The 25,193-nt window shown below is 38.1% G+C and overlaps 5 protein-coding genes and 1 long non-coding RNA gene across 9 annotated transcripts; 1 reads left to right on the top strand and 5 right to left on the bottom strand.

Moving 5' to 3' along the window:
• Window positions 1-998: 998 nt before the first annotated feature.
• On the bottom strand, window positions 999-4,506 carry LOC143897883 (RING-type E3 ubiquitin-protein ligase PPIL2). The gene is made up of 9 exons (XM_077406840.1): window positions 4,366-4,506; window positions 3,897-4,266; window positions 3,600-3,765; window positions 3,367-3,518; window positions 3,159-3,282; window positions 2,925-3,073; window positions 1,659-1,810; window positions 1,242-1,574; window positions 999-1,163 (listed from the first exon to the last, which is right to left on the bottom strand). The coding sequence occupies exons 1-9, from the start codon at window positions 4,395-4,397 to the stop codon at window positions 1,073-1,075; spliced, it is 1,569 nt and encodes a 522-aa protein (XP_077262966.1). The 5' UTR covers window positions 4,398-4,506; the 3' UTR covers window positions 999-1,072.
• Window positions 4,507-4,950: 444 nt separating this feature from the next.
• Window positions 4,951-5,906, bottom strand: LOC143897890 (uncharacterized). The gene is made up of 2 exons (XM_077406848.1): window positions 5,754-5,906; window positions 4,951-5,678 (listed from the first exon to the last, which is right to left on the bottom strand). The coding sequence occupies exons 1-2, from the start codon at window positions 5,904-5,906 to the stop codon at window positions 4,956-4,958; spliced, it is 876 nt and encodes a 291-aa protein (XP_077262974.1). The 3' UTR covers window positions 4,951-4,955.
• A 333-nt stretch (window positions 5,907-6,239) lies between these two features.
• On the top strand, window positions 6,240-7,720 carry Mrpl11 (mitochondrial ribosomal protein L11). Its single transcript, XM_077406854.1, has 3 exons — window positions 6,240-6,375; window positions 6,649-6,838; window positions 7,355-7,720. Exons 1-3 carry the CDS (start codon window positions 6,241-6,243, stop codon window positions 7,615-7,617), a joined length of 588 nt encoding a protein of 195 aa, XP_077262980.1. The 5' UTR covers window position 6,240; the 3' UTR covers window positions 7,618-7,720.
• On the bottom strand, window positions 7,709-9,944 carry Adck1 (aarF domain containing kinase 1). Its single transcript, XM_077406839.1, has 2 exons — window positions 9,810-9,944; window positions 7,709-9,607 (listed from the first exon to the last, which is right to left on the bottom strand). Exons 1-2 carry the CDS (start codon window positions 9,871-9,873, stop codon window positions 8,019-8,021), a joined length of 1,653 nt encoding a protein of 550 aa, XP_077262965.1. The 5' UTR covers window positions 9,874-9,944; the 3' UTR covers window positions 7,709-8,018.
• A 4,936-nt stretch (window positions 9,945-14,880) lies between these two features.
• On the bottom strand, window positions 14,881-19,000 carry LOC143897899 (uncharacterized). Of its 4 annotated transcripts, none has more exons than XR_013257027.1 (5): window positions 17,208-19,000; window positions 16,167-17,121; window positions 15,977-16,095; window positions 15,120-15,278; window positions 14,881-14,951 (listed from the first exon to the last, which is right to left on the bottom strand). It is a non-coding gene; the product is annotated as an uncharacterized LOC143897899 (long non-coding RNA). The 4 variants fall into 4 exon arrangements; XR_013257029.1 differs by having other exon boundaries at window positions 14,881-15,278; window positions 16,167-16,343; window positions 16,542-17,121; window positions 17,208-18,993; XR_013257028.1 differs by having other exon boundaries at window positions 14,881-15,278; window positions 17,208-18,997.
• An 857-nt stretch (window positions 19,001-19,857) lies between these two features.
• Window positions 19,858-22,363, bottom strand: LOC143897886 (uncharacterized). Its single transcript, XM_077406842.1, has 6 exons — window positions 21,691-22,363; window positions 21,338-21,607; window positions 21,040-21,261; window positions 20,639-20,950; window positions 20,187-20,559; window positions 19,858-20,101 (listed from the first exon to the last, which is right to left on the bottom strand). The coding sequence occupies exons 1-5, from the start codon at window positions 21,913-21,915 to the stop codon at window positions 20,386-20,388; spliced, it is 1,203 nt and encodes a 400-aa protein (XP_077262968.1). The 5' UTR covers window positions 21,916-22,363; the 3' UTR covers window positions 19,858-20,101; window positions 20,187-20,385.
• Window positions 22,364-25,193: the final 2,830 nt, after the last annotated feature.

Raw genomic sequence — 25,193 nt, 5'->3', positions numbered from 1 at the left:
CAATCCGATCCGTGTCCGCGATACATGGTGTCAATGGTGTGACACGGGCTTTAATCGGAGACTGTGATACCGGCCCTCAAAGTGCCAATTACGGTCTTCGATAAAAAACAAACAGAAGAAAACGTAACCTCGATTCCAGGAAACGTCTTTGACAGGTGCGAATGGAAACGAGCGTCGCTCGACGAAAGAGTACCTATCTAGAACTCGGTGACGTGGGTGTCCACGCGATCGTGGACCGATGAGCCGCAACATCCCCACGTCGCGTCGTCCTTGTGACAGGCGAGCTAGGCGCGCCAGTGGGAGGTTAACTCGGCGTCTGGCCGGATCTTTCTGGGAACTTTACTCACCCAGGTCATCCATGATGCGAGCCAGGAAGACGGGACCTCCGTCCCACAAAATTCCAGAGTATTGCGGCCGCCTCCGCCTCCGCCCGCCTGAAAAGGTCGTGCCGATCGTCGAGAAAACGCGGCCCTCACGTCACCGCGCACTGGACAACCAGGACAACTCAGTCCGCTCCGACTCGCGGTACTCGCACGCCCGCGCGGCGAACGTCAAACATGGAGGCTCCGGCTCCGGTCCTCGACCGGACCAGGAGCCGCCCTAGGCGTCGCGGAGCCCCCGAGCGTATCTGAGCAAACTTTTATCCAGAAAATATAAAATAGCACGAGTTACCCTAAATCGAGTAATCTCATGAAGCGCTGTAAATTTAGTGCGAAATTAAATCTAAATTTAACTTTAAATTAAAATTTGCGATAAGAAATGATTATTAATTTAATAAAAATTTTTTATTTAATTTCTCGTTGGTATATCTTAAATCTTTTTTAAGGATTATATATTTTCGACAATCGGGGAATCACATATTTACATAAATATGTAATAATCAATGTTCCTCATTTTGTGTATGAGTTATATACTATTCAATTTTTGTCTTTTAACTCCTCAATGAGGACTTTGGAATGCCAGAGGCTTTACGTATATACAGCAAACTGTCAGAAAAATGATATATATATAGTAAACTATATTATGTAAATGTGCTATATACATTTGTTATTCTAAGTATTTTAATAATTCATTAGAAGGTGAAAGAGGAGAAATCTCCGTACGACTGCGACGGGACCTTCTTCTTTTTTGCAGGCTCCGCGTTTCCGCCCCATTTGTCCAATCTGGAAATCGAATTAAAGGTTGCGTAAACGGACGAAGCTGACAAATCTCGATTCGCGAAAGCACGATAGAGATCTTACTTTTCCTGCTCCAATTTCACATATTTTCCTATGCCCGAGCGATAGATCTTCTGGGTGTCGTTTTTATCCGTTTTGTCCGCCGATTTACTCTGACTCGCTTCTTGGGCTAATCGTTCGGCTTCGGCGACTCGTTCCGCGGCGAGCTGATCGTCGGCTTCCTGAAAAGGATCCACGAAGACCTGGACCGCTTGGATAACTATGTCTTCTATCGGTCGATCTTTATTGTCTACCTCCACTCTTTCCATCGCGTTCAACGTGTCTAAACCTCCGACGATCTTCCCGAAGACTGTGTGCTTACGATCGAGATGTCTGCACGATCGGAACGTAATAAAACTGAAACGACAATACGAAATTCATAAGAAAAGTTACGGCGTAATTATGCAAAATGCCAGTTCTTCGTTTTCTCTTTAATCTTACAATTGGGATCCGTTGGTGTTTGGACCTGAGTTTGCCATAGACAAAATGCCTCTGCCTTGATGAACCAGATTCGGCTTGAACTCGTCCTCAAATGGTTTGCCCCAAATAGATTTGCCGCCGTTGCCCGTGTTGGTCGGATCACCGCCCTGGATCTGCAGGAAAACGGAATATTTCGATCATTTCGTGAAATAAAAAAGTCAAAACAAGAAAGTAAAAAAAGGAACGTGCGAAAGAACCTCACCCATCAAAATGGACCATTGGTGCACAACATTGAATCATATGCCATTGTAGGTATTGTTGTGTACGTCAATCGAAAAATAAGTTTAGGTTATAGTATGGGCGAAAGAAGTTATGACCAGTTTAGTTAGTCCAGTTCTACAATAGGTGTTTTAAGCCCTAAGCCTTAAGAAATTGACCAATCACAGTCGATTATTTTCCTCGATTTCGAATGTGATTGATCAATTTCTTAAGGCTTAAGGCTTAAAACACCTATTGTAGACCCGAACTTACCAGTCTTAAGGCTCCTCTGGTACTCGCCGCTTATATTCTTGTTTAATGGCGTCAAAAGCGAGAAACGTTGAGAATCGACACGTTGAGAATTCTTGCGTGCCATTTCCAAATAAAAAGATATTTGCATAAAATAACACTTCGGACAGAACAGAGAAAACTGATCTCAAGTTTAGTAAACTTTGCTCTGATTGGTTAAATTTCAATCCAATCTCAATCCCAATCCGTAGTCTGATACGGGCATTATTAGAACTGTCAGAAAATGATATAAAAATATCTTCAATATGCTCAGATGGCAGCTTAATTCTTGCGTGTTTTTTTAATTTTTTAACCAAAAAGTGCAAACCAGCCGCAGGCCTGAGTCTTAACCGAACAAATCAGTAAGTTTGTTCGTTAGCGCCATCATCACGGGAAAGTGCCCTAGGCGCAAAGGAAGTCTGAACAATATTATAAAATACATTTTATATAAAACTAGTAATATTATAATATTTAAGTTAAACAGTGCAAAATTTTTAATGCCAATTGCTAATCTTACATATGGTAATACACGAAATTCACGCCCAAGAAAGTCTTTCCCCACGTGTTTGAGACTTTGAGACTATGTTATTATTATTTTTATCAACCTCCTCTACAAATGCATGCATATAATGTCAAGTGCGTGCGTTTATAGCCCAAAACCTCTTAATAAAATGGGTGAGGTTCTTTAATTCTCGAACTGCATTTTAATTAAATGCTCGCCGTCGTGCTCAGTGTACTTGCCATAAAATTCCGTATCGACCTGTGGAACTTCGTGCCGTCATAATAACCGTTCTGACAGTGCTTCGTGAAGTTCTCGCAGGTTTTGGGAACCAAGTCACAGTGGAGTTCAAGATTCAAAGCCCCGAAGTTCGTGAGTAATCTCACATATCCTAAGTGAAAAAAGATAAACAAGAATAAATAAGAATTATTTCTACTTTCGCAAGTTCGAGCGACAATCGGCGCAACCACGATTACCTTTCTTCTTGATCCTCTCGTAACGTACCAGATCTTCTGCGATTACAGCAGCCTGATGGGTAGTCTCTGCCGGCATTATTGTCGAAGTAAATCCTGCAGCAACCGCACCAGTGGAATAGTGCGCCTAAATAATGCAAGTAAGTACAATTAAATAAAAAAGTTACTTCTCCGACATTCGGAGGAAAATTCTTGCAAACAATATACGAACAGCGTTAAATTTGTCAGCCTTCTGTATAGATGCCTCATCTTTTTCGTTTTTCGACGGCTTGTAGTCTCTCTCCAATTCCGCCAGGATCTCTTTAGTCTCTGCCGATACGGTTTTTAATTTTGCATTTGGATTGTTTCTTTCTTTCACAGTCTCTGAAAAATATCGTTCATATACATATAGCTTACAAAAATAGAGAACTGTAGAACTAATTCCTTTTGAATTACAAAGTCTACCTTCATCTTCCACTCTTATGTTATTTTTAATGTGATGGAACGTGGACAGATTAAATTTCATTACATTATTCGGGTCCTGAATCGTAATAATATCCTTGCGTGTAAATGGCTGATCGTTTATCAAATCTTTCCAATTCCCAGTTTTTATATTCAACTGTTCAACAGCCTGAAAGAATAATTAAAGAATAATTCTCTTGTTATGTTTTGTACAAAAAGTTATTAAATAAAATAGCCTCTAAAGAGTGAGATAAATTAATTAAAAAAAAAAATACAAATATTTATACTTTATACACTTGCCTCATGGGAGAATACATTTCCCGTGGTTTTAATGGCGACAATGTGCGAATGTTTTGTGAACAATTTAAAAAGTACAGGACATTGGTATTCACCCTGTGGATTCTTGTAAAAATTCAATTTGATTAGACTTTTAGCGTCCAGTGGTTTCCCCGTTATCGGATTGTGCCTGTATTGCTTTATATACTGCAAAATAGCTTCTAGTTCATACACATTGCCATGCGGGTCACAGTAGGGATGCTCGTAGGGCTGCAGAGACAAGCAGCAATGATCGTACGGCAATCGCCTGAACGTCTTCTCCTCACTCGTTTCCAGATTTGTTCCAGATTTCCTCCCGCCATACAACGTCGACCACTCCGTGTACGTTAAGTACCTGAGAAATCAAAAGCTTGTTAGACGATTGGAAAGCAAGAGCCAAATACCTTTAGTCAGAATATGATAAAGTGGTTATGTAGACAATAAAGCAACTCACATCTTATCCTTCTGATGCTGGCGTTTCCCCATTTTGAAGTAGCTCTACTGTCTTATACAAGAAAATATCACAGCAATGTGAAACAAATAATCGAAGAGCTAACCGAACATCTCACAAATGACAAAACTCCGAATTTTTCGGATACTCGTTGCTTATGGTTTGTCCATCGAATAGTTAACGTATATAAAGATGGAAGTCTCTTGTCGAGACTTCCAATTCTATTGGTCCACTTTGAATTGGAACAAACATGGCGGAATTGACCGCGAAGTTCAATAACACAATAACACTTTTTTAATTAAAAGAAAAAAAAAAGTAAAAAAACCGCTTATTCTAAAAAGATTACTATTCTAAATCATTCAAATATTTATAACGTTATACTTCTAACAGAGACAACTTTAAGAAAATCCCATCGAAACTATTGAAGATACAAAATAAGAAATTGTACATGTCGAAATTTCTTTTTTTTTTTTTGCATGAAAATCAATTCATTTGTCGTGCGTTTAAAACTATATACCGCAATATGCAAGATATTCGTTACAATACAATAAAAATAAAAAAAACCTATATGCTTAAGTCTTCGAAGTTTTATTTTACACGTCTTCGTGTAACTCAACATTGTTCATTTTCCTTCGAAGGGTTCGTTCCGAGGGTAAAGGAATATTTTGTTCTAAAATCTGTTGGTACCCGACGCTACCACACGTAAGCCTCAGCCGAATAGCCCGCTTAATCGTCTCATCAGACCATTCTCGGCTCACTCCCTGATTGATGAGTGCCTTAATCTGATCCTCATTGAAAATCTCTCTCAATCTAATCTTTAACTTGTCGTAAGTTTGCCTTTCTTCTCTCAGTTTCCTCAAGCGTTTCTTTAAAATCTGTCCGCATCTGTAACTCTTTTTTATTATCCTGTTAAACAATTCCTCGCGCCTTTTCATAGCGTCCTGAAGCTTCTTGCATTCACTTTCGCTCTTTGTCAACAGATGCATCAATTCCTCACATCGTTTCTTCCAATCCGTCTCTACTTTCATGTTCACAGACGCAAGCATGCTTGAAGAATCCTTTGATTGTTCATTCTTCAGTTGTTCAATATTGTCAGAATGCAATTGATACTGAAAATTTATCTTAACTTTTCCTTCGTCCGTCAGACTCGCGATGAGCATGTTTACGACATTGTTGTCTTTGTTAAAGTTTTCCAATGAAGCAGGAAAGTCATCCGGCACAGAATGAGACGCAAAAATCGTGGGCACAGCGTTCAATTTCAGTTTGCGCTTGCCGTCACAACGGTCTTTCTCCCACATGTTCTTGGCAAAATGCGCCTGTTCGAAAACGGATAAATTTCTTATTGATCATTCTACAACCGACACAAGATACAAGATCCAAGAAAATCATACCTCGCATACGCGACTGTTGACACTGGGTTCCCAGTTCGGTATACCAATATTGGCGATCCATCGTTCTCTTCGCTCGCGATTCGTAGGGAAGCTTCTCAATGAAAATCCCTTGGTCGTCGAGTTGCTGCAACCAGGGACGCAGCAGCCAGCCATTCCCGTATTTCCCGTGTAGACTTGATCGAAAAAAGAAACACAACGACGCGAACTGTATACGCCTGCCGCCGTAGTTTTCGATCTGAAAGCCAGTGGATCTTCGTCGTAAAAAGCGAAAAGCGATGCTTCTCTCGCGCGTCTCGTAACGACCGACGTTTGTCGCGCCTCGCAAATAAACTGACAACAACGGAACTCTGCTGCGACTCTGCGGTTTACCTTTCTCGTTCTCGGTTGTGCGTGCGCCGTGCGCCTCGATCAGGTTAGGTTAGATTAGATTTTTGGTTTGGACGGTTCTTTAGTTTAGAGTGTTCGGACAGCCACAACAGTTACAAAGATGTCGAAGACAATGGGAAGAATGAAAATGGGCAGGAAACTGATCGAGAAGATCGATCACTCGTCGAAGCTGCGTGTGGATATTCCCGCAGGGATGGCGTCGTCCGCGCCGCCGCTTGGATCCCAGCTCGGACAGGTTAGGATCGCGAATACTACTGTATATTATTTTATAATACCACTGAATATTAATTTATAATGCTACTATATATCAATTTATAATACCGCTGTATATTTTTTTATAATACCGCTGAATATCAGTAGAATGTTCGATTTCTTTGCTTGTTTGTAGGAGTTTATCACACTTTCCAGATTCCAATTTTAATCTTCTTTACCGTTAATCATGCGAAGTTTGCGAGATCTGTTCCGGTCTTCAACACGCGACGTTTAACATGAATGACTTTGATTTCAGAGGAATATCAACATTGAGAACTTCTGTAAAGACTTTAATAAGAGAACAGCCAACATCAAGGAGGGCATTCCTTTACCGTGTCGCGTGAAGGTGCATTCAGACAGAACGTACGATCTGGTGATCCACAAGCCGCCAACGACGTACTACTTGAAACAGGCCGCTGGGATACAGAAAGGGAGGATAAAGAAAGGTACGCATACAAATCCCTATAAGCAAACTGCCTGCAGTATGACAGCATATTTGCTCAGATATCGCAACAGATTTGGTATCATCTGCATTAAACTCATGTTTTGCTGATAGAGCCGATCGATATAGTCTGATAGCAGATTGTTGGCAGAAACCGAGCAGAATCTGTCATTTCGTAAACTTTTAAGTGAAATAAACCATTTTAATGGTTATGAAATGACAGATTCTGCTCAGTTTCTACAATCAATCTGCGATTATATTTTGTTAGCAAATTCTGTTATATTTCTGCTGGCATTCTATCAACAGAATTCACAGCAGATACTTTTGAAATCTGTTCTCGACAGATTTGGCTATCCAGATCCTTCTCTTTAATTTGATTCTTAATTTCTTCTTGGTTCTTAATTTAGCGTTTTGTCCTCGAGTTGTGAACTAATTGTCATAGTCTCTTGATACTTCAACAAAAATAATTTAACATACAAAAAAATAATGAAAACGAATTCATGAGTATTTTCTTTCGTAGGTGAAGTAGCTGGCAAAATAACTCTGAAACATTTATACGAGATCGCCAAGATCAAGATAGAGGATCCACCCAATGCGTTGCTGACTCTAGAGCGGATGTGTGAATTGATAATCGGCTCTGCTCGCACATGCGGCATCGAGATCGTGCGCGATATAGACCCGATAGAGTACGCGCAATTCCTGAAGGATAGGGAAGCAGCAATCGCGGAGTATCAGGAGCAGCTTCGATTAGCTAAAGAGAGCAAAGTACTCAGAACAAACTAATTTGTAACTAGGATATCTAAACTTTTGTCTCTATTGTAATTATTGTATATATACAGATATAAATATAAATATAAAATAAAAAGCGCGAAAATCTTTCGACAAAGGTACGTTTATTTAAAAAAATATAAATTTGAATGCAAATAATTTAATCTTCTCCAATGGTGTTGACTAATTAAGAGGTAGACTGACGTATAAAAAGAATGAATAAAATGTACAGATTTTACAAGTTAGTATATACAGAGTATCGAATTATATGCTTATCTATAGTATTAGTAAAAAAGATTTCTGTAGGACTTTTTTGTGAAAAAGAACTTTCTGGTTTAAAAAATAGACTTTCCAAGGAGCAACAATTCATATCTAATCGTATATAAAAACGCATTTAGTCTAAACTAAAGCCTTCATTAAAACGGGTAAAAATCTTTCGTCCATAGAGAATTGACCGAGTTGTTCAGGTCGAAGTGTATCAAGCCTAGGTACACATAATAGAACGACAACTTGAGAAGCGCCCAGCGCTCCGCCAACGATATCCAGCATTTATCCCACACATTTGAGCATTGTCTGAGCTTCTCGCTGTATACGGAACGCACGCAACACTTAGACATCTCCATCATGGCCGACATTCTGAACTGAGTGCGCAGCGAGTACTCGATACCGCGCATCAGATCGTTGGTCTTGAGGATTAGCAGCATCTGCCGGTTGACGCGATCCAGCACGGTGCTGATTTGCGGCAGCAAGTTCGGGATGTTCTGCTGAAACATATCCTTCTCGTGGATATTATAACGAGTTTTACGTACGCCCGACATGATGGTGTCCCATGTTCTGCCCGACACCATGCATGAAAGAAGACCGTAGTAATCGGCGACGCCGAGACGTGTGCAGTATTCCTTCATAGCCACCCGATCGCCGTTGAGGATCGCCAGCCACAGTTTTGAGTAGTCCCAGCGGAACTGATCGGATAGATTAGCGTAGAGACCGTGATCCAGTAAGATAATCTCCGCCTGGGAGTCGCGATTGCGCACCAGAATGTTACCAGGATGCGGATCCGAGTGAACAAAACCCTCGATGAAGATCATTTGGCTGTACAGTCGACCAAGCTTGCTGCTGACCTCGTATGGATTCAGCTGATGGGCGCGCATGTACTCCAGATCGTTCACCTGTCCGCCGTCCAGGAACTCCATCGTGAGTACGCGAGACGACGACGCGTCCCAGTGTATCTTTGGTACTTTCAGCCATTGATAGTTGCTGAAAATCCTCTGCACTTTTTCGGCGTTCCTGCCTTCAAGGGCAAAATCCAACTCCTGTGGGACGTTTCTTTTCGTCTCACTGACTAGCCAGTCAAACTTAAAATCCGGAAACACCAATGACGTGATGCTCACCAAAGCCGACATGGTTTTGATGTCGACGTAAGAGTTGGTCTTGACAGCGCGATGCTGCACCTTCACAGCCACTACATCGCCGTTTCTCAGCACAGCTCTGTGTACCTGCGCGAGGCTGGCAGTGCCCAGGGGTTCCGGATCGATGTTCTGAAATATCTCATAAGGATCTTTCTTAAAATCCTCCTTGATCACGATCAGAACATCCTTGAACGAGGACTGAGGCGCGGAACTATGCAACACCCGCATGGTGTGTACATACTCCTGAGGGAGCAGGTAGTCCAATGCACCTACATGCTGTCCCACCTTAATGTATACCCCCTTGTTGGCGCAGCAGAGCTCTAGTAGTTTCTGCGCCCCATACTTGTGGACGTTCGATTTCAGCTCCAAATACTCCGTCGACGACTTGTCCAACTTGTTGTCATACAATTCCCTCTTGTAATGACGGCCTATCTCGAATACCGTGAGCGCAGCACGGCCTAGCCTTACAATGCCAATGGCACCGACGTCATACTCGTTTACCCTGAGAGATGCCAGAGTACCCAACCCGATCGTCCCAATAGCGGCGGCTTTGAGCAGCCTTCTGGATGTCAACATTGCCACTTGATTGACAGTTCCTACAAGAGGTCCTTGATTTAAATTCCCAACAAAGTTGAAACGTATCATAATAATTTTAATCGGAAAAAAACAACGAAATTAGCATATTCTTTCTTAGGATACATTACAAACGTTACATAAGTATAACTAATAAGTGTAACTAATAACGTTGCGTAAATATAATTAATAAAGCATAATTTTAAAATTGCATAATGCACTAACCTATAAAGTAACGATTAAAAATCCTCATAAATTCGCGTGACACGAGAACGGCGTCCCGTGACATCAAATCCAGCGATCGAGGAATGTTTCGGAAAGCGGTTAAGCTAACCTCATCGTAGCCTACATATATCTCCCGAGGCGAGTCTTTACCAAATTCTGTGCCAACTTTAGAAAATTAGATAACTGTAGATAATCGTATATTTTTCGGAGCAATGGACCGGAGTGCAAAACTTAACTTTATCATCAAGAGAAGGTAAAAAAAGCGCCAAGTATATACGCGCTCCCGTATATACTTGGCTATTATAAGTAACTGTATTCTATTTGTATTTTTTACCACAAAAACAACGATATTAGGGTAATTATGAATAAGGAGAGAAGCTTTTTTTCACCGATCATTTTTAGCTGAAACTTCATAATTTTGTGTATTTTAGTGCGTAAATAAACATGAATCTATATATATTAGTTAAAATTGTGGCTCTCAATTAGGAAAAAAGTTATTAAATACTAAAGTTGACAGTTGCGTGGTTAGGATGTGATGTGTCATTTATTATATACTTAATTGTATTTATAAACTTTTCAAAATATGCCAATTATTTTCTGCTTTTAAAAAAGCATAATAACTCTATTTCTATTATCTTTTTTTTTTAACAAAAAACAAATTATTATTTTCTTTGGGAAATATGTAGTTTTTTTGTACCGAATATGCCATAATATATCGAATTAAATGGTTAAAAAAGATAATAGAAATAGAATTAAGTAAGTATACAAGAAAACATTGACAAATGAAATCGTATAGATACTCTGGTAGGCCAGTCATATTAGACATCGAACCTTCCAATTACTCTTTTCAGGTTGCAACCACCATGAATCGCTTTGATTTAAGGTGCTGTAAATGGGATTAATTTTGCTTCGCATAATTAATGCGCATTAAAAAGTTATTAACAATATTATCAACAAAAAACGCGATTTTTCTTATTTTTTATCAAATATCTCGAAAACTAAGCAAGATAGGATAACTAACTATCGTACCTTTTTTGTAGAGCGTAAAATTATCTACAATAATGATCTGAACAACATTTATCGTCAAGTCAGTCGTTTAGCTTGCACGCGCCGTCAAAGTCCGAGACTCGGATCTCGAAAACCCTCGATTTCATCGTTTTTTTGATGTTGCGTCGGTGATTTTTTTCAGTCATTTAAAATGGAATTAAAAATTCCCAAAAAAATCACACATTATCTGAGAACTACAAAGAATACTTTTCAGGGTGTAACCGATTTTTTAGACCCTTTTTCTTTAGTGTGTATGTAAGCAAAAAATTTTGATTTTTTGGACTACTCTTAGTTTTTCGCTGTTTGCGAAAAATAGTCAAAAGATGCACTGTATGTTTGAATAAAAATGTTATAAATAATATGAATAAATTTTTTACAAACATTTTTTGGGTTGAAATAAGACGACGAGTACAACGAATATAACATGTTTTTTAAATTGTTTATAATAATTTTTAAATAAACAATTTGTTAATAAATAAGTAAACATAAGAGCATGTGTTGAAAACGGCTTTGCAATATGGTTCAATAATAATGCGAAAAATTACGTAAATTTTAATAAAACAATTATTTTAGTGTAAAACAAGCGTTATCCGACCTATGCGCAATATTAGATAACTTTGCGCGTCAATAAAAAAATCAGCGTTCGTCGTACGAAGAAAATACAAGAGTCCTTTTTTGTTGCAAATTTTGTCCACAACAAGATGCATACGATAAAATTCGTCTCAAATAAATTCTAAGGTCTGAAAACAGCGAAAAATTAAGAGTAGTCCAAAAAATCAAAATCTTTTGCTTACATAGTTACAAACTAAAGAAAAAGGGTCTAAAAAATCGGTTACACCCTGAAAAGTATTCTTTGTAGTTCTCAGATGATGTGTGATTTTTTGGGAATTTTTAATTCCATTTTAAATGACTGAAAAAAATCACAGACGCAACATCAAAAAACGATGAAATCGAGAGTTTTCGAGATCCGAGTCTCGGACTTTGACGGCGCGTGTAAGCTAAACGACTGACTTGACGATAAATGTTGTTCAGATCATTATTGTAGATAATTTTACGCTTTATAAAAAAGGTATGTATAGTTAGTTACCCTATCTTGCTTAGTTTTCAAGATATTTGAAAAAAAAAAATCGCGTTTTTTGTTGATAATATTGTTAATAACTTTTTAATGCGCATTAATTATGCAAAGCAAAATTACTCTCACTTACAGCACCTTAAATCAAAGCGATTCATGGTGGTTGCAACCTGAAAAGAGTAATTGGAAGGTCTTGGTTGGACCCCCTTAAATTAGTCTAATATGACTGGCCTATAGTAAATTTTCTCATTTTTGTAATTTTTACCTCGTTTGAAGATACACAAAATCGACTTCCTGATTCATATGTTTCTTTCTATATTATCCTTTCTAAAAAAAAGGCATGTTAAATCGATACTCGCATCTCTCGAAGTCTTCTCGAAAGTCTCGAATTGCTTTGTTGGCTCTTTTCCGCGATGCTGATTGATTCTGTTGCTGCGCTAACTTCGTGAGCGGCTGTCATAGCATATTTTGACAGTTGTATGTAATATTAAAGCTAAATAGCGCGCGCGAAGCGCGCGTCTGTGATGTCTAGTATCTTAAATTGTATGTACCTGTTTTTATTATTTACATGTTACTTTTGCTGTGTTTGTTGGATGTATGTTATTTAAAGAAGAGGAAGTGTGCGAGTTTGTGGAATACTCTAAAACTATTAAAAATAGCTACTCATGCAGTTTTCACTGACAAAAAAAGGCTCCCAGGTACGTATCTCTCTCCGATTTTAATAAAACTTGGTGGGTTTGTAGAGGTGATCAAAATATTCGATACGTATTTTTTTTTATCAGTTATTAAACATGTTTAAGGGGTGCAATCAGCCTTCGAAAATCGGCCAAAATTTCATTTTTCTATAACTTGTGAACTAAGCACACATAGCCTAATTTCGTAAATGATGAAATTTATAAAATTTCAAAAACTATTTACTGGTATAAAAATAAATATTTTTGCATAAAAAAATACGAGTTATAAAACTCAACTTTTTTTTATTTTTCCACTAATGGACATGAAACCTTTTTTAGTGAAAAAGTTTCATTTATAGGAAAATTTGTGATATTGCAGTTTTGTTCCTATATATATTAAAAAAGACCAGAAAAAAATTTATTTACCTTATTCGCGCGACCCAGTGAAACGTAAAACTGCGAGCCGCCACGCCGCACCGGCGCGCGCGTCCACGCAAGTCTATATTGGGTGCTTTCCAGCAACGGAACACATTCATACACAGTGCGACACAATTGGCTACTTCCGTAAAGGAATAAGTTCAAGTATTTATGGGTTGTACTCACTGCATTATAATGATATTTGATGTCAAAAAAATGGTTTTATATATATCAAGATTTACGACTTAAAAGACATTTCGATTAGACATTTATACGTATAGAATGATACTTTTGTCCTTATTTTGGAAACTATATACGTTTAAAGCAAAACAGTATTTTTTCGTATAGTTTCATGTAATTCTTAAAATAAAAGCAACCACTTACAGCGATTTAAAAATTATCTTTAAAAAAAATAATTTCTTATTCTTTTACATATATAACATATTGCATAAATATGCTAGGATTACAAACAGTAAAAAATATAAATATATATGTAATTTCCTCTTAACAGTTATTTGAAAAAAAAATATTTGGTTTCAATTCTTAGAATACACATATAGGTAATATACATATAAATTCTAATAATATATCAGAAAATATACATACGTACAAGGTAAATATGTATCAATGCTGGGATACTTTAAGACCTTTATTTATTTTAGTTATATTTATATATAAAATAATTATAACGCGAATTAAAATCAAAACTAAAAATATAATACAAAGAAAAATATTTTTATCTTTGATTCTTTGATTTTAATTCGCATTATAACTTATTTAAACACTAAAATGATAAAATGTCCAGACATAGGTACGTGTCCAGGCATTGGTAAATTTAACTTATTTTGATTGAAATAATGGAGAATGAAGGTAATGGAAGAAGAAGAGAGAAAAAGAGAAAGACCGAAAGAATAATATATATTGTGCACAAGGAGAGAAGCTACGTTTTTCAGACGAGTGTGAAGTTTGCCACCCTCGCCTTCGGCTCAGGTGGCAATCACAAGAGTCTAAGAAAAGCCTTCGACCCATCCACATGATATTTTTCATAACAATTTTACGGAAATGTTCGACTTTTAAATGTCTATAGAGCGAGTCGAAAGTGGCCAATTTTCACACCGGGCTTACTTTCCTCGACCCTAGGGAAGAAAATTGATGATCATCATTTTCACAGCACCTCTACGGAAATGTTCGACTTTTAAATGCCTACTTATAGAACGAGTCGAAAGTGGCCAATTTTTGCGCCGGGCTTACTTTCCTCCCTCTCGCTCTAAAGTAGGCATTTAAAAGTCGAACATTTCCGTAGAGGTGTTGTGAAAATGTACATTTTAAATGTGTATGCGCACATTCATAGTAACACACATATATATGCACAAGGCCAAGCGCAAGCATACACGCAGCGCCGAATATAGAGGAAAAGAACAAGAGAGAGACAAGATAATGTGAGAGAGAGAGTGAGAGAGAGAGAGAGAGAGAGAGAGAGAGAGAGAAAGAGAGAGAGAGAGAGGGACCCAGGTAGCATTAATGTCAAAAAGGTATCTATAAGTTGTCGTTTTAAGGTTGTCTTTATGATTTTACCATAAGATGACCAATGGATGTCTTTAAATCGATATCTCGTTTACTGTTAATCCGAATGATGTCTTTTTTATAATATCTTAATGGAGAGGAAAACCTGTTATCCTAAAGTCACCATTTTACTTTATCCGATAGATGGCTGTTTTAAGGCATCGAAAAATCATCAATTTAATGTTATCCAAAAGTATCTTCATAAAAGTTGTCCAGAAGGTATCTATCGCGGTAGCGCTGTTTCTGCCTTTTGTTGTAGTCCAAAAGATGTCATCAGGTAGATATCATGTTGTAGTGGCGTTATTGATGGCATTAAAACGATGTAGGAAAGTTATAATTTTTACGACATCTTCTTGATTATGGAAATATCTATAGATGTCGAGATTTTATTGCGCCGCACGTATATTAGCACGTATTTTATTCCAAAGCGACAAATTGTTTGACAAAAAGTGCGTAAATATATAAAGTGTAATTAATACACGTGTAAGTATATACTTTCGCTTTTTCTATATTTTTAATATATATATATATCTCTACCAAATACAATGCTGAATCCATATCACCGATGTTGAAGATTTTGACGTTCACGACGTTTATTTTCTGCTTTTTTTCGATCGCCCTCACGGCGAAGCCACTCGGCGATTCGGTCTTCGACAGTTTTGATTTTTGTCCCTTCAAATGTGTTACGTACAACATCTGAAAAAGTAAACTATGAGACGTGGTAACTTTTTACGGCGAAGAACTTAACAAAAGTATTATATGCCATGTACATACCAATAGGGTCCTCCACGATTTTTCGTTTTTTATTTTTAATTAAAGTTTTGATAGTAAAAACAACTATTACAATAACAAAAGTAATTAAAAATCGTTAAATAATTTTTTTAATGAATTTGAAAATTGCGATTGATTTAAACGCCCAATTTTTTGCGCGCCTTGATGGCGTCGTCGATGTGACGTCATTATTCAGTAAACAGGTTAGATCGAGTAGACAGTTTGTATTGAAAGCATCAAAAATGACTGAAAATGCAGATTTAGGGCCGGTATCACAGTCTCCGATTAACGTGATTCTCCCTAGATTCTCCGATTAAACTCACTCTTCGTCTCTTTCTAGGGAGATAGTTAGAAAGAGATGCAGAGTGAGTTTAATCGGAGAATCACGTTAATCGGAGACTGTGAGACCGGCCCTTACACGTAGAGATATTATAAAATTTTAACATTAATGAGTGCATCGATAAATCTCTATGAGATTTTACATGGACAAAATGCTTTGACAGTTGGCAGTCAAAATTTCTTTTTTCCATTTCTTGCAATACAGTCTGTAAGAAGCTAGTACTGTTTGGAAAAACTGGAGTTTGTTTCGATGGTAGCAAATCTTTTGCTTTCATGCTTCTTACAATAGCTCCAACTTGTGCCAATCGAGGTTTCTTCCAATAGCAGACCGTCGCTGTCGGTTCAGGCTCTTCGCTTCGACGGTGAACCCACATAAGGAAAGCGATGGCATGCTTACAACCACCTTAAATCACATAGAATTGCACAGTTAATATACACAATTAACGTTTTCTTTACTGCGTTAATTATAATTACCTTCTGAAGCTGCGCAGTCTTCGCACCTAATATATATTCGACCCTCTCAGTTTCCTCGTTGACTAGCATCGATACAGCATACGCCTTATTGTTCACTCTGTGCTCAGGACAAACCTTTTTTCCCGTCTCAATTCCACATATCCAACCGCTGGATCGCCGTAGTTTTCACCTTCAGCTCTACCAAAGTGTACATCGACAAGATGACAAGAATGTATTAAAGGTTATGTCATGTATATGTTGTATATAATACTCAAATTACTTTGATATATCGTTAATAACACTTTGATATATCGTTTCATACTGTATCTTGTATCTGTCTATAAATTTTACTATTTCTTATTTCCTGTTATTGCAAGTTTTTAAAAATATACTTACTTCTTAGCTTTTACACCACGAGTTTCTGCGATATTAATCACATCACTTTCAGCAAAAAAATCAGAAACCATTAATACTGTTACTTTGGGTAAGTTATCCGACTGTGCTTTAACAAATCCCGTGTTATTTTTTTGCCACATTGCAACAAAACAATTGGTAAATACGTAAATACATAAAATACCGTATAGCAAAAATTTGAAATTACTGAATAATGACGTCACACGCGGTCTCAACCAATCACAGCGCGTTTTATCCCCTCTTTTTTTATAAGCAGTTTTAATAATTTATATTAAAAAATTACATTGTTAATATATATATATATATCGTTCTAAAGTCGTTCCATTCAATTTGAACAAATATATAAGGTTCATGAAAATAATTTTTTTAAATAACTTATTTTTTACAAATTGGACCCTATTATGACATATGGAAACGTGAACTTGGAGATTTTTGGTTTGTTCTCAGCTCCAATCAAGGGTCCAAACGACTTGTTGAGTTAAATAATCCGTCATAACTACTTCCATTGCATATTTCACTGCTTTTTGAACTGATTTTCCTCCGATGTCTTGAATTTTTTCATCTAGAAAATATCAACAATTTAAGAAACTTAATTAAATATTGACGAAACAATGTACCAGCACAGTTTCACAATACTCGCATACGTACAAATTGATCTCGCATTTGTCCATTGTCTTTAAGATCACGATCGAATCTTTGTAATGCGTTAAGGAGGTTCTACAGGTACTCTCTAGTCAGTCGAGAGATGAAGAGAAAATCTTTGAATTCATCAATTCTAAGTATTCATAAAATATTTTCATGAATTTTGATGATGTTAGAGCTTATATCATACCCATATTAGTCGAAGCGAGGAATAATTAAAAATATCGTGTAAGTGCTCCTTTGACTCCGGCTTCTTATACATGCGAGAAAAGGTGGTAACGTCACGAACTTGAGTTTCGCTGTTTTGCTCATATGAGCGTGGTCCTTTTTAGTCAGTGACTGCGTTTACTTTTATAAATTTACAATGACTCCTCCAAGCCCGACCAATTCATGGAGAAATAAGGATAGAGTCTTGCGTGGTGTCAAAAGAGGAAAATTCGCTAAAAAGAAAGTTGTTCTTCGAATGAAAAATGCCCAAAAATCATTGACAGATAAAAGGTTAGGTGAGGTGCAGTCGCTGCGACGTTGTTAAATCTCCCTTGTTATTCGAAGCACGCTACGTGAACTGTGATATGACCTGTTTCAATAGCCAACATCACAAAATTTTACACGATAACCCTTGTTTTTCTCGATATTTCTGAAAAGCTTAGATTAAGATCTATAAGAGCTCTGTTTTTTGAATCTTTGGTAGACCGCCTTCATATAATTAATATCTCGTTTCCTGATTCCGGGAACTCTTTTGCCATAAGAGCTCATGTTAAAACTGTGATTTCAAAATTCATTTTTGCAAATTTTTACAACATAACCGATGCTAAAATTTTTTGAGCACTTTTCTCGCATCTTACTTTATACGTCCATAAAGTTTTTTTTTCCAATTTTTAGATACATCTATTATCTGTAGAACCTCCTTAATGTCGTTGAATGGCATCTGGGGCAGAAGTGCATAATGACGATCTGTACGCTCCACTGGGTTATCATTTCTTCGCACTACTTCCAGCAACTCATTTACTTTTTGTAGAATCAAATTCTCAAAACGCTTTCAATCCTCTCTACACCCCAGTAAAACAGGAACGTGGAATCCACGTTTCTTTCATGTGGACCAGCGACGTAGAATTCACGTAGACAATCGAGTGGATCATCCGCTTAAAAACGGTAGTCGGATCTACGTGGATGAGATCATCGATTCGACGTGGAAATTACGTGAAAGTTTCACGTCTTAATATTTTGGCGAGTACTTTAGAAGAACTGGGCAATACTGGATTACTGGTAGTAATTTATTACATAGAGAACTGCAATCATCTGAAAAATAATATAATTAATACCAACTCGGCATGTTATATTGCTGAAATATTAAAACGTTCAGAAATGGTGCAGAAATAAAAATACATATTACTTTAATACGTGCTTATTGTATATTATTTTAAACATTTCAGCTTTTATTTCTTGTCAGTAAGTGCCTAATGTCTCATCGGGAAACATAGCTTCGATTTTCGTAAATAAAACCCTCATTGTACAATTTCATGTACTTTGTGAGAAATGCTTGTAGAAATTCAGCAGCGGATGAAGGCTTTTTATTTCCATGAAACGCTCCAATAACAAATGGTTCGACAAACTGAGTTCCAACAACTTTACCTAATATGGGCCACAACTGACTCTTAGAACTCTTTGATAGAGGTAGTCCATCGATATTAATAGTAGGAGAGCCGGGTGCACAAAATCCTCCCTCATCGAACATCCGGCTGAATTTTATTCGAATAGATAGCTTTTTTAGTGGTTAACCCTGTGCCGGGTTTTATATGCCCTGAAACTTGACCGAAGTGTTAAAAAAAGGGCTACTTCCGGTATGATTTTTTGAGATAAAACCCCCTTAAAGAACATCCGGCTGAAACTTGTGCCAATCGATTCAGGATGTCAAGCACTTTGATAAAAAAATATGCTGCCACCCCCCACCTTGACAGGAACCATGGCAGCAACCCTTCAACGTGACATATTTTCGTACCGTACCTCCCTCACAGAATATACAATTTTTTTGGAAATGTAGCTCGAACATTACTGAACATAAAAAAACAATGCTGCCATCGCTGGCTTTGACCAAAAGTTTTTGTGCCACCCGTAAGTCGCGCGACTTTTGGTTGCCAATTTGTAACGGGTCAATACTTCCCTCACAGAACATACGGGTAATCTCTTGCCATGTATTTAAATAGAAAATAAGACAATCTTTGACGAGAACGATCTTAAGAACCGACTATGAATACCGTCCATACTAGCGCGAAAATTCCCAGCGAATATTTTGTGGAAAAAATAGTTTGTGATAAACATTTTTGGTCAATGCCAGCGATGGCAGCATTGTTTTTTTATGTTCAGGAATGTTCGAGCTACATTTCAAAAAAAAATCGGATGTTCTATGAGGGAGGTACGGTACGAAAATATGTCACGTTTAAGGGTTGCTGCCATGGTTCTTGTCAAGGTGGGGGGTAGTAGCATATTTTTTTATCAAAGTGCTTGACATCCTGAATCGATTGGCACAAGTTTCAGCCGGATGTTCTTTAAGGGGGTTTTATCTCAAAAAATCATACCGGAAGTAGCCCTTTTTTTAACACTTCGGTCAAGTTTCAGGGCATATAAAACCCGGCACAGGGTTAACCACTAAAAAAGCTATCTATTCGAATAAAATTCAGCCGGATGTTCGATGAGGGAGGGTTTTGTGCAGCCGGCTCTTGGACTATGAACCCATTTGCCGCGAAACGGTTGAAAAAGAAAAACTGAGGCGTGATCACCGCGTTGATTTGTTTGATCTTCGGACGTATATTTGCCCAAGTCTGTAAATCCTTTAAACAACATATCTTTTCGATCAAAATTAACACCTTCGCTCAATTGCATCTCATCCAGCACCAATGTACCTGTTAGAATAATTAGAAAAATTGGTAACGGATAACAGTTACATATATTAGGAAAAAAATTATACATGTAAAGTTTCAAGCAAACCTCGTCTATCTTCCGGTTTCATGGCTGCAGCCTTCATCCGTAAAAGTTCGAAAGTTGATGAGCAGAAACCGTACGAAGCCTTCAGGTTCTTCAAGTACTTAGTCAGGGTATCGATCGTCGGCAGTTGAAAAATTTGGTGTTTCCGCAAGTGCTCATATGCTTTGCGACTCTTAATACGAATCAGTAGACACTCTAATATCTAATCGTTTGTATATCGTATTCCATTGGGACCCTTACATTTTGCAGCAGCCAAGCAAGCTCTTATAGCTGCTTGCTGCACTTGCGGCTGATTTTTAATGGCATCTTCAACCGTTTTGTCAGATAGTGCAGCACAACGAGAATGCAGTTCCTCAATATTTTCTTCTGTTTTTATCTGTAATTTGAAATATAATCTAAACATTATAAAGAAATAAGAACTTATTGATATTTTAATCGCATGGTTATATACTTACGTAGTTTCTCATGCGACTGTTTTGTTGTTTCTTTCTTATTATTTTTTTTATTTTGTATTGTTTTATATTAAACCGTCTCGCTCTTTTTCTTTCATTACGATTTTTGATTTTACGTCGTACTTCGCATGAGCCGCATCTCTGACTGTTCAGGTTTGACGTCAATTTAACAAAACCAGGGGTACAAGGAGTGTCATGATCGGATTCACTACATACATGACTTTTGCTGACAGTTCTCATGGCAACCAAAAGATCTTGAAAACAATGAACTTTGTCCACTATATTTAACTTGACAACTTCATCATCAAGTCGGACCTGAAAATGAAAATTTATCAATTATACTTGTAAAATATTACCAAAGTTAATACAATTTTATTTTATTATGGATCAGATATAAAAATTACCTCTAAGTTCATGTCCTTTCTTACTATTAATGTTTTTGTTGTATATTTATCAAAATCACCGTAGTAAAAAAAAATGATGCCGTCAGGTAATAACCCTATTCCCCATTTAATTATCTCGCTGGAATGCTCTGGAGCTTCAAAGCCTCTTTTCAGTGCCTCGATGGTGTATTCTATTGCTTCGCTACCTTGGATAGGTAGTATGTCTTCAAACGGAGTAGAAACCTGAAAATTCCCATTTTTTGTAGAGAATATCTCAAATATATTTTCAAAGCATAATTTATAACGATTTTCAACTTACACATAAATTTTTGTCTCCTGCATCCATGGACTCTTCTTCAAAATTATCTTGATGGACATCGAAAATACATGGTACACTACCTTGATTCAATTTAAATTTTTCACGTGGGATTTCGTTTATTGTTTCATCTTTCAAGACAGTTCGAAAAGTCCGCTCAACATCGTTGTCCTTGAAATGTTTATCGCAAATACGTAAATGTTTTCGAGTAGCGTTTCCCTTACTCAAAAACGGAGAAATCTTATTTATCCAGATTTGATTTTCATGAGAATCCTGAAAAGTAAAAAAATCAAACTGATTGTATGTTCTTGAGAAAATAATTGTTATTTATTTTTATTTCAATTAAATACACTTACCTTTGGAAATCCAAATAGCGTTCTTTTATTCGAATCCAAATTGGGACATTTACTCTCACAATTCACAATGCAACACACTTTAGACATGATTTTACTTTGTTTTAAACGGTTTGCAACAAACAAGAAGACTAGAGAACAAACAACGTAAAGATTCGAACTTATCCAGCACGTAGCGTAGTTCATGAATTGGCCGGCGACCATACTGCGAACAGCGCCAGACCACATTTTGACTCACCCCCACCACTGGAGTTCGGTCTCCTGGTCTCTAGTCTTCTTGACCTTAACGTAACACACGAAGTAACCGAGATCTGCTTTGTCGTCGAATTTGGAGCGAAACTTCTTTGGGATGTTCACGTAGCACTCTGATCCGAAAATTAGCAAGTAATCAAAACTGTCAAATGTTTTGCCGATCCACAACTCGAGCGGCGCCTTACCGTGAACACTTGATTTTCCTGTGCGGTTTATCAGAAATACTGCCGTGTCACAGACATGAGCCCAAAATGATTTTGATAACTCACTGACCGAAAGCATCGAACGAGCCAGCTCAACAACGTGTCGGTTTGATTGTTCTACGACGCCATTTTGTTCAGGCGTATGTGATGTCAATACTTTAGCACAGTCGAATTCAGTACCGCAGTCCGAACGGAAAGTTTTCACTTTATGTCCTGCGGTATCACACTCATTTAGAAACGTTTCTAGGTGCGTAGCTACTTCTGATTCTTCTTTCATGAAAAATATACGAACGTAACGAGAAAAGTCATCCTTAAAGGCCACGTAGTACCGAAAACCGTTGAACGAATCGACCGACATCGGACCATTTACGTCAGCATTAATCAACTCGCCGACGCCTTGCGGACGATCTCGACGCGGATGAAACGGTTTGCGATGTGATTTACCGAGGACGTAACCATCACAGAAGGACGCGGCGTCAGAACACTTAACCGGTATACCTACACGGGATAGTACATCGCGCACATGACGTTTATCTTGATGGCTTAATCGTTCGTGCCATCCTTGCAGTACTTCTTCAGTTGAAGCTAGGTTAGTTTCCATGGGCGAATCTGGAGCACGAATGCGCATATTCATGACGTACACAGGACCGACGAGTTCACCGGTCGCGACGAGTTCACCATTGTATCAAATTTTCACACCATCGAAATCAAATGTAATGTTTCGTATTTAACAGTTTGTCGAATGGAGAAAAGTTGATAGCGAGCCTCAGGTACATACCAGACGTCATTCATTGAAGCAGGCGACCACCTGTCACCTATGCGCATCTCGACGTTAATCCTACCGGACCCGTAAGCCAGAATATACTCATTACCGGCTGTCTGGATACGTTGCGGGATCGGAAACTTCTCGAATGTGACAAAGTGTTGTTTGTTCGCCGACATATGATGCGTTGTACCGGAGTCCGAAATCCAGGATTCAGCAGGGACGAAGTCTACGTTGACTGCCAGGCCAATGGCGAAGAACGTACCTGGTTTGCTATCCTTTTTCGAATCGGCTTCGGAATTATCTTTGCCGGGGTTGGCTTTGGTTGCAGTTTTCTGCTCTGCGTGCAGGCGTTTCTGACAATTGGCGATGATATGTCCGACTTTCTTGCAATATAGACATGAACGTTTTTCTTTCTTATGTTCTGACGAAGACGAATCTGATGTTGATTTATTTTGCTTCTTCTGTGAATCCTTTAATTTAGATTTTGCGTAGAAAGCGCCAGACATCTGCGATGTTCCATGCGACGCGATCGAATTTTCAATCAAACGGAAATTTTCAATCAGTAGCTTCGTCGTTTGCTCACCTTCCGAAACGCGGTACCAAGTTGAATGATAATATTGATACTCAGGACCGAGCGTTTTGAAAATACGATGGTGAAGCAGCGATAACGGAAGTGTGGCATTCGGATTACCTTTATGTAATTAATTGAAAATGTCGTCGAATACATTAGCTAACCTAGATATATGTTTTGTAACGGAACGGGATGACGCGTGGCTCAGTGCCTACGCGAATGATTAGTAACACCAAAGTCCGTGGTTCGAATCCGACCCGGCCTTCGTCCCATATATGCTTTGTTGAAAAGTTTTTTCCGATTAAGATTCTTATGGATTAATGATTTGCACGATTGGGAATCGGAAAGGATTCACAATCTGCAAGGTTTAAGATTCGTAAAAAGGATCAAAAAGATTATGAACGTGTGTATCACGGTGGTAGTGTGAATGAATGAATGACTCTACATTGCTTGTGCTAATTACCTTAGGGTACAAGGCACCTTATTTTCTCATCCGAGGAATGTAACTGAAAAAACCCCTTTGTAACGGAAGTAGCGTCATCCTTTGACATCTCGAAGAAGCTGTCGAGTAATGTGTATAACCTTTGCAGAGATGACTGTTCAAATACTGACACCAACGTATCCCCTTTGCGTTAGTTTTCTTGCGAACGTGAATGGCAGCTTCTTCGTCGAGTGTTGTACCGAGTATTCGAGCTGCGCGTGCATTGTCTCGTTGCCAGCGTCGGTACGCTTCCGACGGTTCCTCGGTGCCCTGTGGCGTGGCCCATCCGGACCGGTCGCGTGCCATCGACGATCGAATAAAGACAATGTTCTTTCAAACATAGTTCAATTTGCCATTTCCATGTTTCCCACTGTTCATCACTAGCGGATGCTTGCCACAACGCGACTGCTATCGCCGACGGTGTTGTTCCACGGGTTGGACATATTTTCTTTACAGTTCCCGTATCTAAATGCCGATTTACGCGTTATCACCGAAAAACGAACGCGAGTATGATTTCTACACGCAGTGTTAGTGATTTGGGCCCTGGGCCCATAACCTATTGTGGTAAATGGGTCTTTCGGTAATAAGTTCGAACGCAGACAATATCAGGCCAGAGAGAAACCTGAGAGAGGCCATCCCGGCATTTTTTGTCAATTTTTCTGTGTCGCACTTTCCGACGCGCCGCCTGAGAAAGTGCGCATCAACTACGTCGTTTCGCTCGGTAACCGCACATGGTTTGCGTCCGTGCTAATGGTTCGTGTCCGAACTAGCCAGTTAGAGGGGATATGCTGCGGCCGCGGCGGCCGCGCTCGATTGGTTCGTCCTGGCCGTTTTTGGAGCAGTATTGCTTGAAGGCCAATCATAGAAGAAGAAGAAGAAGAAGAAGAAGAAGAAGAAGAAGAAGAAGAAGAAGAAGAAGAAGAAGAAGAAGAAGAAGAAGAAGAAGAAGAAGAAGAAGAAGAAGAAGAAGAAGAAGAAGAAGAAGAAGAAGAAGAAGAAAGAAAATATATATATAGAAGAAGAAAATATATATATATGTATGTATATATATATATATATATATATATTGTATATATAATTTATAAATATAAAAATTGTAAATAAAACAAAATAAATATTTATTAACATAAAAATTATTTGTTAACGTAATACTATTTTTATTAATTAAAAGAAAGGGAAGGATTTTTAGGAGTCAGAGGAACAGCTACGCATAAATAAAATATATTACCTATA

Source organism: Temnothorax americanus, unplaced genomic scaffold (assembly GCF_048541705.1).
Source record: "Temnothorax americanus isolate GAGA-0224 unplaced genomic scaffold, ASM4854170v1 Scaffold21, whole genome shotgun sequence".
Lineage (NCBI taxonomy): Eukaryota > Metazoa > Arthropoda > Insecta > Hymenoptera > Formicidae > Temnothorax > Temnothorax americanus.
Note: the sequence above shows the minus strand (reverse complement) of the source record. Positions and strands in the feature narration are given on the sequence as shown.

Excerpts from the sequence above, each read along its gene's own strand:
- Adck1 (XM_077406839.1), bottom strand. The coding sequence starts at position 9,873 with ATGTCACGGGACGCCGTTCTCGTGTCACGCGAATTTATGAGGATTTTT. Across the intron at positions 9,608-9,809 it reads TTTTAATCGTTACTTTATAG|GAACTGTCAATCAAGTGGCA; the intron begins GTTAGTGCATTA and ends GACCTCTTGTAG.
- LOC143897883 (XM_077406840.1), bottom strand. The coding sequence starts at position 4,397 with ATGGGGAAACGCCAGCATCAGAAGGATAAGAT. Across the intron at positions 4,267-4,365 it reads CAGCATCAGAAGGATAAGAT|GTACTTAACGTACACGGAGT; the intron begins GTGAGTTGCTTT and ends TTGATTTCTCAG. Across the intron at positions 3,074-3,158 it reads CGAGAGGATCAAGAAGAAAG|GATATGTGAGATTACTCACG; the intron begins GTAATCGTGGTT and ends TTTTTCACTTAG.
- Mrpl11 (XM_077406854.1), top strand. The coding sequence starts at position 6,241 with ATGTCGAAGACAATGGGAAGAATGAAAATGGGCAGGAAACTGATCGAG. Across the intron at positions 6,376-6,648 it reads TTGGATCCCAGCTCGGACAG|AGGAATATCAACATTGAGAA; the intron begins GTTAGGATCGCG and ends CTTTGATTTCAG. Across the intron at positions 6,839-7,354 it reads GAAAGGGAGGATAAAGAAAG|GTGAAGTAGCTGGCAAAATA; the intron begins GTACGCATACAA and ends TTTCTTTCGTAG.
- LOC143897890 (XM_077406848.1), bottom strand. The coding sequence starts at position 5,906 with ATGGCTGGCTGCTGCGTCCCTGGTTGCAGCAACTCGACGACCAAGGGA. Across the intron at positions 5,679-5,753 it reads TCAACAGTCGCGTATGCGAG|GCGCATTTTGCCAAGAACAT; the intron begins GTATGATTTTCT and ends GTTTTCGAACAG.
- LOC143897886 (XM_077406842.1), bottom strand. The coding sequence starts at position 21,915 with ATGTGGTCTGGCGCTGTTCGCAGTATGGTCGCCGGCCAATTCATGAAC. Across the intron at positions 21,608-21,690 it reads CGCTATTTGGATTTCCAAAG|GATTCTCATGAAAATCAAAT; the intron begins GTAAGTGTATTT and ends TTTACTTTTCAG. Across the intron at positions 20,560-20,638 it reads ACAGTCGCATGAGAAACTAC|ATAAAAACAGAAGAAAATAT; the intron begins GTAAGTATATAA and ends TTCAAATTACAG.